Source organism: Chlorocebus sabaeus, chromosome 26 (assembly GCF_047675955.1).
Source record: "Chlorocebus sabaeus isolate Y175 chromosome 26, mChlSab1.0.hap1, whole genome shotgun sequence".
Classification (NCBI taxonomy): Eukaryota; Metazoa; Chordata; class Mammalia; order Primates; family Cercopithecidae; genus Chlorocebus; species Chlorocebus sabaeus.
The window spans coordinates 56,931,808-56,949,653 of record NC_132929.1 but is presented as its reverse complement, the minus strand read 5'-3'; the positions used below and the strand labels follow the sequence as shown (position 1 = coordinate 56,949,653).

Sequence of the window (17,846 nt, the reverse complement as noted above, 5' to 3'; positions counted from 1 at the left end):
CACCATGCCTGGCTAATTTTTATAGTTTTTCAGTAGAGATGTGGTTTCGCCATGTTGTCCAGGCTGGTCTTAAACTCCTGACCTCAGGTATCCACCCACCTCGGACTTCCAAAGTGCTGGGATTACAGGCATAAGGCACCATGCCTAGCCTCAGTCTGCTCTTTACATATATCTTTTCTTAAATGATTCTGAGAAGTTGATAGTGCTGAAATGGCTCATACAGGAGTGGCAAGAAATTAGAAACTAATTAGAAGCTTCCTAATTAGAAACTAATATGTCAACTGGGATATCACTGAGAGGAAGAATCAGCAAATAAAATTCTCTTCAAAGGACAAATGGAGAGAATATATTGATCATATACAAAGGATTTGTATCTAGAATATATAAATAATTTCTTCGAAAAAGAAAAATATAGAACTCTATCAAATAAGTAGTCAAGAGTCATATACAGACATTTCACAATATAGAACTTACAGATGACCACACGTTTCTGAAAAGTTGCTTATTCTCATGTATAATCAGGAGCATAACATTTCACATCCACTAGGCAAAAATTTACAAAGTTAGAGGATGTCACATGTGGATGACTAGACCTCCCATCCTCTCTTGGTGGGAGGGTAAATTGGTGCCCTTCCTTTGGAAAATGACTTGGCATTACCTGATGAAGCTGAACAGGCAGATCCCCAATGACTCAGCAATACTCAGATGGGGCTGTGGACCAGCAGTCCCTGGGAGACTCTCACAAATGCAGAATCTCAGGTTCTACCATGAACCTACGGAGTCAAAACCTACATCCCCGGGTGATCTGTGTACACACTGGAGATTGAGAAGCCCTTTCTGGAGCAGTGGCTTTCAATTTCTAAGTGCCCATTGGAACCCCCTCCAGACTGATTAAATTGGCATCTCTAAGGGTTGCATCCCAGGCATCAGCACTTATAAATGCCTCTCAGGTAATTTCAGTATGTTGCCAAAATTAAGAACCTTCAACCAGAAGTCCCTCACGTTGTAAGATGTACAAAACTAATAGCAAAAGCCTGGAAAACAACCTAAATGTCCACCAACAAAAGATTTCATAGACTGGGTGGGGTGGCTCACACCTGTAATCCCAGCACTTTGGGAGGCCAAAGTGGGTGGATCATGAGGTCAGGGGTTCAAGAGCAGCCTGGCCAAGATGGTGAAACCCCATCTCACTAAAAATACAAAAATTAGCTGGGCATGGTGGCGCATGCTTGTAGTCCCAGCTACTTGGGACGCTGAGGCAAGAGGATTGCTTGAACCCAGGAGGCAGAGGTTGCAGTGAGCGGAGACCATGCCACTGCATTCCAGCTTGGTGGACTGAGTGAGACTCTGTCTCAAAAAAAAAAAAAAGAAGAAAACAAATAAAAAGTACAGCAGTAGGATTATACTTGTACAAAATCTTAAAGAGCAGATTATATAACATACATACACATACATATGTGATATATGCATATGCACATATATAGATATACATATATCACATACATTTTTACTAGATAGGAAAGAAAATGAGTGAGAGGAAATTCAAGATAGAGGTTATTCTGGAATACAGAAGGAAAGAGAATGTGATTGCGGGAGAACAAGAGAAAGTGAGTTTCTAAGGTCCTGGTAATATTCTATTTCAGGTTCAATAGTGGGAATATGGGTTTTTTATTCCCCCTTAAACTGTAAAAATATCTTTTATCCACTTCTTTAGATAAAATGTTAAAATTTTAAATTTAAAAAAAAGTTGTTTAAAGGGCATCTTTCCTGTAAGTTCTTCTGAGCCCCCCTCTTAAATATAACTCAGGCTTCATCAAACATCTTTCTCTGCTCTCTTCTGAGCTGGCTCCCCTGGCCCTTGCTTTGATACCAACATAGAGAGGGTCCACTTCTTTCCCAAACTGACTTTTTATTTTAGGGACCCTGACCTCCTCCAGGTCCCATCCTGGAATGTGCTAGAGGGGCTCAGAAGCCACTTGTGTCTCACAGATCTATCTGCAGGGCACGTGGGAGCCTGAAGACTGGAGGTCTGGCAGGGTGGGATTCAGACAGAAGACAATATCTGTGTAGGTCTGGAGGCCCGGGCCCATCTCCACCCACACCCAGACAGAACCAGACAGGGCCAGGTGTGAACAAGCTGGGGCCAGCCAAATGGTAAATCATTTAGCAGCAGAGTAATGATTTAAAGTAACAACCTAGTGAGGGCACAGACAGGGTAAACTGTCTTACCCAAGAGTTTTCAAAGTGTTTTCTGTTTTGTTTTAAACCCAGACCTTGCCCATCCATTTAATGAGAGGGTCCAAGCCTCCATTACCTCTTGCAAGGCATTTATTTCTACCTACAGAATTTCACCTGATCCTTACTTGACTGTGTAGTCAAGGAATTACTACCATTCCAGAGATAAGGCACAGGCCCAGAGCTGTTAAGGGATTTGCCCAAGGTCACATGGTTCCCATGGCACAAAAACTCCCAGCTAGACCTGCTGTCTCTGCATCCAGGACTCCTTCGCTGTCTTGTCTTCTTCTGGGCTTGTAAACGCTTCTACACTCCACTGTGGTACAACCAGAGACTCCCTCCTTACTCAAAGAGTTCTAACAAGCTCATGCCTCTCCCTGGGATTGACTGTGGGATAAATCCAAGCTCCTTAACCTCTCCATAATCTTCTCTCACAGTTCTCAGAGGCCAAAAACATTGATTTTTAAAGAACCTGTAAAAACCATCTAGTTCTATGTCCTTAATCTTTCAGAATCATTGATTCCTTCTGCTGGAACTGTGGATTTCCTCCCCAGAAAAATGCCCATACATACAGGCATCCAAAGTATGGCATGCAAAGGGGGTCAATAGATCCCAAGACTCCTGTTAAGGAGTCAAGACTGTTAAGATCCCAAGACTCCTGTTAAGGAGTTAAAGGGGGTCATAGATCCCAAGACTCCTGTTAAGAATTGCAGATTAGCCCATCAATGACAGACTGGATAAGGAAAACTTGATACATGTACACCATGGAATACTATGCAGCCATAAAAAGGAACAAGATCATATCCTTTGCAGGGACATGGATGAAGCTAGAAGCCATTATCCTCAGCAAACTAATGCAAGAACAGAAAACCAGACACTGCACGTTCTTGCTTATAAGTGGTAGCTGAACAATGAGAACACATGGACACAGAGAGGGGAACAACACACACTGGGGCCTGTCAGGGGAGGGTGGTGGGGAAGTGGGAGCATTAGAAAAAAAGAGCTAATGCATGCTGGGCTTAATACCTAGGTGATGGGTTGATAGGTGCAGCAAACCACCATGGCACACATTTACCAATGTAACAAATCTGCATATTCTGCACGTGTACCCCAGAACTTAAAAAGTGAAAAAAAAAATTTTTTTAAGAATTACAGATTAAGTATGGTGGTTCCTCAAAAATTGAACATAGAGTTACCATATGATCCAGCAATTCTATTTCTGGGTATATACCCCAAAGAATTGAAAGCAGAGTCTCAGACATATTTGCACACCCATGTTCATAGCAGCACTATTCATAATAGCCAAAAGGTGTAAATAATCCGAATGTTCATCAATGGATGAATGGATAAAGAAAATATGGTTGATATGGTTTGGCTCTGTGTCCCCACCCACATCTCATCTTGTAGCTACCATAATTCCTACATGTTGTGGGAGAGACCCAGTGGGAGATGATTGAATCACGGGAGCTGGTCTTTCCCTTGCTGTTCTTGTGATAGTGAATGGGTCTCACAAGATCCCATGGTTTTAAAAACAGGAGTTACTCTGCACAAGCTCTCTGCCTGCTGCCAACCATGTATGATGTGACTTGCTCTTCTCACCTCTTGCCATGATTGTGAGGCCTCCCCAGCCCTGTGGAACTCTAAGTCCAATTAACCTCTTTCTTTTGTAAATTGCCCAGTCTCTGTTATGTATTTGTCAGCAGCATGAAAAGGGACTAATACAATGGTATATACATACAATGGAAACTTATTCAGTCTTAAAAAGGAACAAAATCTATCACATGAATGAACCTTGAGGACGTTATGCTAAGTGAACAGGCTAGACGCAAAAGGACAAGTACACGTAATGATTCCACATATATGAGATACCTAGAGTGGTGAAATTTATAGAGACAGAAGGTAGAATGGTGGATGCCAGGGGCTTGGGTGATGGGGGAATGGGGAGTTGGTGCTGCTTAGTGGGTACACAGTTTCAGTTTGGGATGATGAAAAAGTTCTAGAGATGGATAGTGGTGATGGTTGCACAACAATGTGAATGCACTTAATGCCCCTGAACTGGCACACCTAAAAAAGGTTTAAAAGGTAGATTGTATGTTATATATGTCTTACCATACACACATAGGAGAACTGCAGATGAAATGGACCCCTTACTTCACACATGAGGATTCTGAGGCCCAGGTAGTTGTCAAGGCCTCTGGCTGAAAAGGAACAGGGTCAGGAGCAGGTGGGCCTCCTGCACCAGGGCTGGCCCTCTGCCTGGAACCTATCCAGCAGGGCAAGCTCCAGGCAAGTTCCAATGGGAAATGCCTGTGTCTCCTGCTGAAACCCTAGTGGGCAAAGCCTCACGTGGAAGCATTAGAGCTGGACAGAGTGAAATGCGGTATTTATTTGCACTTCATTTATTGGCTGCATAACCCTCACACACAGGGGGAGGCGATTTACCCCAATACTTGTTCTAATTAGTAAAAGCAGCATTTTCTGGGGGAGTTAGATAGTGTCATCCAGTGGTGTTCCAGAACAAATTATGATAACAAAAGCTCTTACTGATACCATTGTATATAACAGCTACTTCACATGAATCCTGAAGAATGGGTTGGGACATTCCTCTTTGTAAATGTATATTAAGGAGACACTTAGAGGGCCAGGTGTGGTGGCTCATGCCTGTAATCACAGCACTTTGGGAGGCCGAGGTGGGAGGATCACTTGGGGCCAGGAGTTTGAGACCAGCCTGGGCAACATAGTGAGATTATGAAAAATAAAAAAATTAGCTGGGTGTGATGGCACGTACCTGTGGTCCCAGCTACATGTGAGGCTGGGGCAGGAGGATTGCTTGAGCCCAAGAGTTTGAGCTGCAGTGAACTATGATCGTGCCACTGTGCTTCAGCCTGGGTGACAGAGCAAGACCCTATCTCTTAAAAAAAAAAAAAAAAAAAAAAAAAAAATTTAAGATTTTCAAGATACATTGTTATGTGATAAAAGTGAATACCAAATAGTTCATGTATATGACTGCCCCCCACTGCTTCCTGCACCTCCTCCACACCCCCAAACTTGGACAAACAGCTGGCTATGGACCAAAACGTTAACAGAGGCACATTTCTGTTGATGAGATTCAATTGCCTCTCTCTCTCTTTTTTTTTTTTTCTTTTAAGAGGCAGAGTCTCACTCTGTCACCCAGGCTGGAGTTCAGTGGTGTGATCATAGCTCACTGCAGTTTCGAACTTTGGGGCTCAAGTGATCCTCTGGCCTCAGCCTCCTGAGCAGCTGGGATTACAGGTGTGAGCCACAATGCCTAGCTCTATGAAAATATTTTCATGTCACTCAATACTATTCTATGGCATTATCTTTTATGGTTGCAGAGTAATCCGTTGTTTAAACACAATAATTAAAATCCTATGGCTGAAAACAGATTGTTTGCGAACTTTCACTGTTACTAAGAGTAGAGCAGTAATTATCCCATATAATTCTAGCTCATCTTGATTATTTCCTAAGGCTAACTTCCTAGAAACAATGAGTTACATTAAGTGACTGAACATTGTTAGGATTTTGAGTCAAGGGGTACTTTAGAAAGTTTGTACCTATGTGATATATAAAGTTAGCAGTGTAATTTTAGAGAACCCATTTATCTACACCCTCGCCACCAATGGGTATTATATTTTAAATATTTGTACCAAGTTCATTGTTTAAAATGGAATTTTACTATTTAAATCTATAGTTATTTGCTGTATTTGATTATTTAATTAAATCTATATGATTATTACAGACAACAATCTCTTATGAACAGTCTCTTCGTGTCCTATGCTCTTTCACACAGGGAGTGTCTCAATCATTGGATAACTAAGTATATTTTTACATTATCTATCATATGCTTTGTAATGTTTTACCTCAAATTTGTCATTAGAGTATACTATTTTTAATATGAAAGTTTTATATTTTAAATAAATCAAATCTAAAAATTTATTTCTTTGAGGTTTCAAGATTCATTTTGTCACCAATTATTTTATTAATCCGTTATTCATTCTAAATCATCTTTCAGTTGTTTCTCTTGGGTGTTACTGCATGAGATATACATATCTCATTTTTTTCCTTTTTGAAAACCATTTTATTTTACTTTATTTATTTTTTGAGACAGGGTCAGCCTCTGTCATCCAAGCTGGAGTGCAGTGGTGCAATTTTGGCTCACTGCAACCTCCCAGGTTCAAGACATCCTCCCAAGCAGCTGGAATTACAGGCATGCGTCACCATGCCCAGATAAATTTTTCTTGTCTTAATACATGGCTATAACTTCTGGAATTATATGAACCACAAATAAACTATTTATATTAATGATAATATAAAAATTATTAAGTCTATTAATGATAACTGCGACGTGCAGGGGAGTACAAAATATGGAGCGAGCACTTGGGAGGGGCATTAACCTAGAATCGGGTGTCAGGCAAGGCTTTCTACACTACAGAATTGGAGGGATGGAGGCTTTTGAATCTTGACATTTCTCAGGTGGAATTCTTTATTCTGGTAAGGTATTTATCTCCACCTTTTTCATCTTCAATTACTCTGGCTATTTTTGGCCCTTTGTTCTTCCATACAAATTTCAGAATCACACATTTCTAGAATCAGGGTCCAGAAATAAGCCTAGTGGGATGTTGACTGGAATCATATTAACCCCACAGATGTATTTTGGAAGCACTGATATATTTAAATAGTGAGACCTCTTTTCCATAAACATGGTATATCTCTAACTTAGGTGTTCTTTAATGTCTTTCAAAAATAACTTTTTCTCCTGAACGTGTCTTGTACATGGTGTGTTAGTTTTAGGTATTTAATGTTTTTTAATACTATTGTAAGTGGCATTTTTCTTTTCTATGACTTATTAAATATTTTTCCTGATTTATGGAAATAAGGTAGATTTTTGTATATTGATTTTGTGTCTAGCAACCTAAACTCTTATTAAATCTAATAATTTATAGATACTGTCAGGTTTTCTACATAGACAATCATAACCCGAAAATAAGTTTTTTTATTTATTTTTATAATTTTTATTAAGGTATATAAAATCTATTGATTTTATATGTACATTTTAATGATTTTTTGACAAGTGTGAGTTGTGCAACCATCACAATAGTTTGGATTTAGAGCATATTTACTGCCTCTTCTTTTCCACGTCTTACATCTTTTTACCTTTTTTGACCCTACTGAACTTGCTAGAATTTTTTGTGTAACTTCGAAGACAGTGAGGGTAGTGGATATTATCTTTAATTTCCAATCTAAAGTAGCATAATGCTTCTGATGTTTTGCCTCTTGGTATAATGCTTATTATGTTTGGAGATAATCTCTCTACATAAAAGTTTCCTCCTATTCCTTAATAAGAGCTTTTTTTTTTTTTTAAACTTAAATGGGACATTGAATTCCATAAAATGTTTTCTCTGTGTCTATTGAAATGATCCTAAGAATTTGCCCTAAAAGAGGATCGTTTCCAAGTAGATCTTCTGCCTTGGAGGGTGCTCTAGGTTTTGTTCAATGCTCTGAGATTCACCAGACTGGAAAACCAGTGTTCAGAATAAACCAGTCCAGCAAATTCCTTCAAAGAGAAAACCAGTTTCAGTGCTCCTCCTCCCTGTCAGTTCTTATCTTTACTTTGCATTTAGTCTGCACGCAGGTCTTATTTTCTTGAGAGTTTATGCATCTGTTTAGATTTTTACCATTTAATTCAGTAGTGTTAGTTGTTTTCAATGGAAGGGGTGGTTCACATCTCAGGACCATCACAAAGCAGAAAACAGAAGTCACGAGATCTTCTAGGTTCATTATTGCACTGAGTATGTTTTCTGTGTTACTATTGTGAGGTCTGTTGGCCATGAAACTTCCTAACTAGTTACTACTGGTAAACAGAAAGTAACGTAATCTCCTAATGTGTTTGTATAACTCTAATTTGATCATGCTATATTGTTCTTTTGATAGAGGACTGATTGTGCAGTATTTTATTTAGCACTTTTGCCTCTGTATGTGAGCTCCACTTTAGTCTTTGAGTATGAATGGATGTGTGCGTGCACGCACCTTTGAAACTGTTAATATACTATGGAATTGTTTCTTAATAGTTTGAAGGAATTTATTCTTATAACTGCCTGGGCATAGTATACTTTTTTGAAGATAATTTGTGCTTGCTTTCCCCTAGTTCTTCAAATGTTACTGTTCTATTTTCTTTTGAGAGCTTCATCTTGATCAAGTAGCTCTGCTGTGAGTAGTGCAACTTAGAGTGTTTTATAAAGTACAAAATGCCGGTGTGGAGACTTAACCTGTAATCCCAGCACTTTGTGAGGCCAAGGCAGGAGGATCGCTTGAGGCCAGGAGTTTGAGACCAGCCTGGGCAACATGGCAAAACCCTGTCTCTACAAAAAACATAAAAATTAGCCAGGCATGGTGGCTAATTTGGGAGGCTGAGATGGGAGGATTGGGAATGTTACTTCTAGGCCTTTAATAGTTATAAACAGATTTCCACAAGTATAAGACATGAATTCATATATTAGAAATAATACATATACCTTCTCTATACTTTGCAAGGACGTCAGGTAGCCACTTGATTTTTCCTTCTTGACTAGGGAGAAAGAAATAGTAAGGCACTGAGAGAGGAGACGCTACCCCACTTAGTGGAAACCGAACACCTGGAATCCGGCCCCAGGTCTGAATGGAGAACAGCTCTAGAAAAAGCCTGCAGCTCAGGAGGCGTGTCTCTCAGAAGCCAACAGAGTTTTTCTTCCTAGGATTCTCACTGTTACCACACATGCAATTCTCAGAGGAATGCTGTTCCCAAGCCAAACCCTGGCAAAAAGTGGAGAAACACCCCTCCTCAGTTTTGGGAAAGTACGAGCTGCTTCCAGTGGATACAAACCATCCACATCAAGTGACAAAACCAATGAAGCAAAAGGCTTTGCCACCTTAGTTCTGTTATTGTCAATTTATCATTTCCCGATATTTGGCTGATGAAAGGAAATTTACTAAATAGTTTAGAAGAAAACAGGGGGGTAATGATTACAGAAGATGCAAGCAGCAGACAAATAGCATCAGAAATCAGGTCTTTGGCAACCCTGGCCTGCTGCTCTCTGGCCCCAAAGGCAGGTCATTGCTTGTGCTTTTTTCCCCACCTAGGTCTCCCAGACTTCTGGGACAGGCATCACCACTGGAGATACGCTGATGCCCCCTTGGGTGAGCCAGCCCCACCCACCTGATTCAAGATCAGGAAGTAGCCTGCATATGCATGTGTGCACACATTCACATGTGCACACTCCAATGTCCTCACACCTTCCTGACCACCACTTCCTCCTAATGCACCCTCAAGAGAGTGTGTTCCAAGAGTTGGAAACTAGCATCCCTCAGTTGCTCTTTTCCACTCAGGTGGTCAAACGGCTGAAAACTATGGAATACACCCGTTTCAGGCTTCCCAACAAAAGAGGCACTGTCCTTCCTCTGAGCCAGGTCACAATGAGGTGACCTTCATCAGTTTTGTTTCATAGCCAGAATCCACTGCATCCTCTAGTTAGATATCATCTGCACTTTACTGCTATATGCTTTACATCTTGGCTTCTTCCAAAAGTAATCTAAGGCCTTTTATAGAACAAAACCATATACCTCGAGAAAGGTGGTGCAGTTTGAAAGCCCCAAGGGTTTCTTCTTATATTAGGACAAAAAGTTATTTTCTTATTCACTATTTTCTTTGATGGAGAGATGAAGAAAAAACTGCACAAGCCCACACATTCTGATCCATGCATCCTTTATTCCATTACCAACCACTGTGCTGCATCCAAGCAACAGTACACAAACTGGCAATCAACCGCAGTCCAGTTGTACAACAATCTGAGGCTTACAGTACATTTAAGGCTTTTAAATTTGGAAAAAAAAAATTAAAACCAAAGAACCCCCAAATCCAAACCCCTAACCAATACAAGTAGTATAGCAATGTTAAGCATCTTCTATTTCTGATGCTTATTTGGCGCAACTCCAGTGTCAAAACCCAAATAATTCCTAAACTAAAAAGATTAGTTTAGTGAAATTTTAATTACATAAATTCTTCAAAGCATAAACTTGGAATTTTTGTCTTGGAAATGTTATAAAATTTTTAATAGCAAAACATAGGAATAAAAACATATTAACAAAATGTATTCAATCATTTACATTACAAACAAGGAATTTGCAGTTCATTGTTGTAGCCTGACAAAAGAAATCATATCTACCATTAAGAATCTATGCACAATGTGATTGCAAATATGTACAGTACTTTAAAAAAGCCTACAAGGAGGACTTTACAGAAGGAAAGTCGGCTAGGCTCTTTGTTAAACCAACCGGACAATCAAAATATTAAAACTCTGTTGGCTAGTAATAAATTTACACTTAAAAAAACCCCTAGTTTCTTTTTGTTTAAGAATAATCCAGTTATATTTATATGGTTACAGTTGATGAAGCTGTACATGATAGTTCCAGTGAATTACCCCTCAGTTCATTTGTCCAGGGAAAGATCAGCATGTTAACAAAAAATAATAAAGGAATTTTCACCACACTAGCTTTCCAGTTACACTATCACAGCTTCACAAATGGATTGAACCCATGGATCCAGTGGCAGAAAGAGAGCTGCATGTCAAATACTGAGAACATTGGTGGAGACAGGGGCGAGTTCTGCATGAATGTCAGAAATGATGGGGAAGGTTGAGAAACAGATGCGAGGCTACTTTATACAGCACTAGAAAATTGTCCTTACATTCAGCTCTCATTCCCATTCCTGCAAGGTAATGAAGCTGGGAATCACGACTGTTCAGTTTAACGTGTTGTGTGAATTAGCAGAACCACCTCTAGATACAAAAGACTGAGATTTCATCAGCTCTTTGATTAGAACACCCTAAAGGTTGGGCACTTCTTCATGGTTATCAAGCCTTTACAGCTACCCAGTTAAAGCATGTGCAAAACAGAGGACTCTTCTGTTCACAGTAAATGAGGTAAGATCAAGTTGTTGTCTTCAGGAATTAGGAAGTTCGTGAGATATGAACTGTTTTAGTCTTTCTAGGTATTGTGCATAAAGCTCTATGTCATTATGCCCAGCCCCTTCAACCCAGAGGGGCTCCACGGCTCGGGGACAGCGCTCGTACATCGCTAGGCCATGGGAGAAATCGATAACTTCATCCTCTGTACCGTGAATGACCAACACAGGAGAGGTGACTTTAGATATCTTGTCAATGCTGCAAAACGGAAATGGGGGAGGCAGAAAAAGGACTCTGTTAGTTATGCTCACAGATAATACACATCACATTTAATGATAAGTCAATAAATCTCCACAGGCAAGGAAATAACACCGTGGTTTTTTTTTGTTTTTTTTTTTTTTAAATTAAGAACTTTATCTTTTAAAGCAGTTTTAGGTTCACAGCAAAACTGAGGAAGGTACAGAGATTTCCCAGATACCTCCTTGTCCCCACACATGCACAGCCTCCCCTATTATCAATATCCCCTACCACAGCAGTACATTCGATGACCCTACATTAACATATCATAACAGTTTGGCTTTTTCTTGCTTTATTTTTTTTCTGGTAATTTATTTTTTTTTCCTAAATCAACTTTGCATTTTAGAGTAATTTTGAACTTGCAGGAAAGCTGTAAAGATAATACAGTGTATATAAAAATCAGCCGGGCCATGGTGGTGCATGCCTGCAATCTCAGCAACTCAGAGGACTGAGGTAGGAGGATTGCTTGAACTGGGAGCAGGAGGTTGCAGTGAGCTGAGATGGCGCCACTTCACTCCAGCCTGGGCAACAGAGTGAGACTCTGTCTCAAAAAAGAAAGAAAAGAAAAAGATAATACAGTCCCCCTACATACTCATAGCCCATTTCCTATAAGGTTAACATTGTACATTACTGTGATACATCTGTCAAAGCTAAAACACCCACGTTGGTGCATTACTATGAACTAAACTCCAGACTTTATTTGGATTTCACTAGTTTTTCCACTAATGTCCTTTTTCTGTTCCAGGATCCAAACGAGAATACCACACTGCATTTGGCTGTTGCATTTGTTAAAGTATTTTATTAAAGACAGAACTCTTCAGAGCATCAGACTAGCAAACCAGTAACTACTATTTTTTACATATTAATGTTTATATTATTTTTAGATATTTTTTATATTTATATATTTTATATATTATTTTTCAAGAGAATTTTAAAAAGGGCCAGAACTTAACATATCAAATGAATGTCTCTTTGGAAAGCTGGACACTTAATCTGCTGCCACTCAAGTCGTCAGAATTCTTTTTTGAGAGCTACCATCAGATTTGACTCAAAGATACACACCCCATTTCATAAAAGCAAGCGCCTCATTTTAAAAAATAAAAACTGTACTATTTAGCTTGAAAACTTAATGTAATGCCTAGATTTTATTCCAAATGACTTCTCTATAAAAATCAAATCTACTCTCAAAGGATGAATATTTGAGGATCTTTAAAATAATATGCTTCAGGCTCCGAAAGCATATCCCAAAGAGGAATCCAAAAAACTTCAAGCATTGGTTGAGCTGGGTGTGTAGGAGACTTCTCTGATGGGGATAACAGTCATTTCATCCACAAAGAAACCAAGAGAAATGGCTCTCTCTCCATTCTGTCCTGCCAAAGAGTCTCTTGTAGTTTACTTCTCTTTCCATATTTGATCCTAGTCGAAGTTACAAAAGGATACCAATTTGTACTATTTGTGGGAATCTTTTTGTTAAACAGTAACAGCTAACATTTTTTAAACATTTACCATAGCCAGGTGCTTTGCACTTAACACACAAAATCTCATTTAATATTCAATGAAACAGAGTGAGAAAGGAATGACCACCTCTGTTTTAATCAAGGAGGAAACTGAAGCTCAGAGAGACTATTAAATAACAGGAATGAGGTCGTGGAGATAATAAAGAGCTCTAACATCAATTACATATTCCAAAGATCTACAAACAACTGTCATCTAGCCTTTATTAAAAACTCAGGGAGCCGTGGACCACTTCAAGACATCCCAGAAAGATTGCAAAACCTCATCAGCCATGTAATTTGCAGATCAGAGCCACTGTGGCAGTATTCAATTATGCACATTAGAAATCTTATTTGGAAACCTGTTTTCCCCCTATATTTAATTTTAAAGTGACTTCCTTTAACAGAGTTCATTTATACTCAATTAAAAAGATATTTACTCAACAGTTACAATGGGCCTGGGACTATGCTCCACACTGCACAGTTTAAGAGACTCTCCACTGCCTGGAGGGTATATTTAAAGTTGAATGCCATCATCTCATCCCAAGTGTAAAGGAGGTTAAAAAAAAATAAACAATAAATGAAATAATAATCTGGATTCCTTTTCCTTTTTTAAAATTTGTTTTAATATGAAAAGGAAATATGAAAGTATCCTCCTTTAAGGAGAGGGACACATGATTCTGCCATTTGGCAGCAACGGACATATTAAGAAAATGCTTACCAAATTCAAATTCAATTCATGATGAAAGTCAATGCAACCATTAATGGTTTGAAATCTATCATATTAATAATTTACGGCATTACCTATGAGGATTTGTCTCCTTTGTTGTCTCCAATCACTAGCCTTTTAAAAAAAATTTTTAAGAGACAGGGTCTTGCTCTGTTGCCCAAGCTGGAGTACAGTAATGTAATCCTAGCTCAATGCCACCTCAAAGTCCTGGGCTCAAGGAATCTTCCCACCCCAGCCTCCCGAGGAGCCGGGACTACAGATGTGCACCACTATGGCTGGCTAACTTTTTAATTTTTTCTGTAGTGACAGGGTCTTGTGGTGTTTCCCAGGTTGGTCTTGTACTTCGGGCCTCAAGTGACACTCTGGCCTTGGCCTCAAAAAGTGCTGGCTGTACAGGTGTAAGCCACTGTGCCTGTCCTCCAATTACTGACCTTAATTCAATAAATTACTTAACCTCTCATTTCCTCATCTGTAAAATGAGCACAGTAATTGGACAAACATCTTCATTTATTTATTTATTTTTTGGAGACAGAGTCTTGCTCTGTCACCTAGGTTGGAGTGAAGTGGCATGATCTGGGCTCACTGCAACTTCTGCCTCCTGGGTTCAAGCGATTCTCATGCCTCAGCCTCCTCAGTAGCTGGGATTACAGGCATACACCACCAAGCTCGTCTAATTTTTTTTTTTTTTTTTTTTTTTTAGTAGAGACGGGGTTTTGCCATGCTACCCAGGCTGGTTTCGAACTCCTGAATTCAGGCAATCCGCCCTCCTTGGCCTCCCAAAGTGCTGGGATTACAAGCGTGAATAACCGTGCCCGGCTGACAAACTTCTTAAGACTCTTATAAAGATGAAGGGGGACCATGAACATGAAATGCATAGCCCAATACCTGCCATACCAAATAAACTCAGATAAGATTAGCTGCTAATTTGTTATTAATCATTTGCAATTTGTTGGCATGGCTGTATTTTAAGGTACATGCCAATTTAAGAGCCAGGGGGGAAACAAAAAACAAAAAACACCTATTAGTTTTGTTGCCAGGGTAACTCCCGGCACTGCTTCCCACAAACATGCTAAGTATCTGTCTTTCAGCAAACTGGCCTCTCATTACCAATTCAGCACAACTAAGGCCACATTTGAGAGGCACATTAGCCCTACTTAGCATTCCCAGCCACGCTACTAGAAATTTGCAGTGCAACTTTCTCATGAAGCTGAATCTCATTGAATCCTGGTACAAACTGCACAAAACTAAAGTTCACCCAAGGTGTTAACAGAAGGTTCCTTTCTATGAACGGAGCCAGTCTGTATAATAGATGTTTATGTAACCAAATGATGATCTTTTATTTTTTTTTCCCAGTAATAGCAGGATGAAAGCAATTAATAGGTCAATCAAAAACCTAAAACTGTGTTTTCTTTCTGCTGGGGTTTTTCTATAAAATGGCAACATGAGCTGGGCCAGTCCTGGGGTAACTATCCTAGGCCGCTTTAGCAAGGACTGTGGGAAAAGCTTAAGGGGCAAAATATTTTGTATTAAAAATACTTTCCTCATGCAGGCAACTCTGCAGGGGTGAGATCATCTGGTCAAAGTGGTAGAGCAGAATAGGGGGTGGCAGGTGAGCTTGTTCATTTATACCATTCCTGTGGCTATTTACTGAAGATCAAAGCCTGGCTTGTCAACTAACTCACTTTGCCTTTATTCTTCTATTTACAAAGATTAACTGAGCATGGTACTTTTCCCCTTACCTGTACTGTCCAACTGAAAAAGTAAGAAAAATTTCAAAACTGTGCTTGCTTGAGGTTTTTGAGCATCTACACCACTGTTACCCCATCACACATCGCATACAGCTCACCATCCAACAGGATGTCTCTGAATGAATGAGTGCTGAACTGTAAGTTCCTTTAGGATGTATGGATGCTGCTAAAAATCCTGCATATCAGAGCTGAATCAATTAACCCTAGGTGTCAGTATACTCAAGGTCCTTATACATCATCTGGGAGATTTTCACTAGTGAGTCAGGCCTGAGAGGATAAAATCTCTGGATAGTGTGTGTCATATTTGCTTCCACATGCCCTGTGGCACCCAGCACAGGGTCTGACGTATGGCTCCATTCAATAAATATTTACACAGCTAATGGGAGCATCAGATGTGAACACGGCCACTGACTGACTTACCACTTGTTGGACAAGCATGAACTTACCTGGGAAAAGCATCAAAGCAGTATGTTTTTCTGGTATCCGGAAAAGCCACACGCAAACCAGACATCAGAGGGGAATGGAGAATTACCGCTGCGCATTCATACCTCGAGGCCAAGTCTACCGTGGGGACAGTCCCAATGCTCTGACCATACAGGATAATGTTCTCGGGACTCACGCCATACCTGGAGAAATCAGAGGTTGTATGCCATTAACTAAGGTATGAAGAAAGACAGAAAGAGACAGAGAAATCGTATCTTAAACCCATAAAATTCCCACATTCACCAGCTTAAAACCGTATCATCTAACTTGTACACTTTAATTTAAGATGGATGTGAGCTTGACAAAAACAAATGTTAGGGGCCTGTTTTGGTACTAAGTGACTATGATTCTGTCTTCCACAACATTTGCAAAAAACAATAAACATGATATTATATTTCTGGCTAATTAAATATATGCTTTATAAACTTCATTTCAGTAGCTACAGAGATGGTCATCTGATTTCCTATTATTCTCCCTTTATATTTTCTTTGCTAATCATAAACATACTTCTGAAGTAAAAACAAAAGCAGTTTTGGCAAATTGCAATATTAAAAACTCGAAGCAAAGTTTTCATGATACAAAATATATTAACGCTTATCAGAAAAAGATTTACTGGGAGACAATTAATTTGAAGATAATTGTATTTTCTTTAGTCTCTCTCAGGGTTAAACCCTTCCAAGTCTTTCAATCCATCAGTGGGTTCTGATCCATTCTCTTCAAATTGTTAGCTAAGTAAAGGGTTGTGTGGAATACAGGCTTCATTTCCCAGCCTCCCTTGCAGCCTGGTGTGTACAGAGACCTAAGTTCCAGCCAACTGTATGTCAGCAGAAGTGACATGAGCAACCCCCAGGTCATGCTTTAAAGCAAAGGGTGTGCTTTTGCCATCCCTTCCGCCTTCCTGGTGATGGCAAGTAGATCACAATGAGCCACCTCAGCCCATGCAGAAAGATGCGGCACCCTAGATATGGTGGCGGAATAAAATAGAAGGAACCCGGGAAAATACATGCTCTCTTATTATCCTACAAAGGATATCCAGAATATCTAAAGAATGCTTAGAAATGAAAAAGAAAAAGACAAATAGGCAAAAGAAATGAAGATGAATGCCTAATACACACATAGAAAGATGTGAAATAATTTCACTAGAACATGAAGATGCAAATTAAATCCATGAGTTATTATTTTATACCCAAACGATAGGCAAAAATGAAGAAGCCAGACAACGTTGAAAGACAGCAAGGACATAGAAAAGTGGAACGCTGTTACTTTGTAAATTAGTACAAGCACTTGGGAAAACAATTCAACATTATCTGGAAAAGTTGAAGCCAGTGAGCCAACAATTCTCCTTTTCAGAATAAATATGTATTGTAGCTTACAGGACAATATGAAATGCTTTCTGATAACAACCTTCAGTGAAAAGAACTATCAATCCACAGCTGATGGAAATGGCAGGATTTCAGCCCAACTTCCTCCCCTCCAAGCTCCACGAAACTCCATGGAAAAATGGAGGCCCTAAAGAAAGAATTCAGGGCATTGGAATGTGCTTTATGCACAGCACCACACCTGGGCCATGCCATGAAGACAGGAATTAAACACATGGAGGTGAGAAGGACTTTCTATGGGAGATGTGCAACACATACCCAATGCAGCAGCAGGAAAGCAACGGGCTGGCCGGCAGGGGATGTGCTAGGATAGCGTGAATCGGAAACTAAAGGGTTATGGGTTGTCCTGGAGATGAGGGCCACTGGAGTGTCCAAGGGCGAGGTGACAATGGCAGGCAGGAGATGACAGCATGAAAAGGAAGCTGGGAGATCCGGCAGGGGACTATTAAGAATCATGCAGAAGACAGGAAATAAAAGAGTGTAACAAAAACAGCATCCATCCTTCATTTCTAAAGTGAAATGTC

The 17,846-nt window shown here is 39.8% G+C and overlaps 1 protein-coding gene across 1 annotated transcript in view; it reads right to left on the bottom strand.

Moving 5' to 3' along the window:
- Window positions 1-9,977: 9,977 nt before the first annotated feature.
- The window catches only part of ABHD17C (abhydrolase domain containing 17C, depalmitoylase), a 61,196-nt gene continuing 53,327 nt past the window's right edge, over window positions 9,978-17,846 (bottom strand). Inside the window, exons 2-3 of the mRNA XM_008015659.3 lie at window positions 15,907-16,086; window positions 9,978-11,450 (exon numbers count right to left, since the gene is read on the bottom strand). Coding sequence (XP_008013850.1) covers window positions 11,231-11,450; window positions 15,907-16,086 — 400 coding nt within the window. The 3' untranslated portion in view covers window positions 9,978-11,230. The remainder of the gene's footprint in view (window positions 11,451-15,906; window positions 16,087-17,846) is intronic.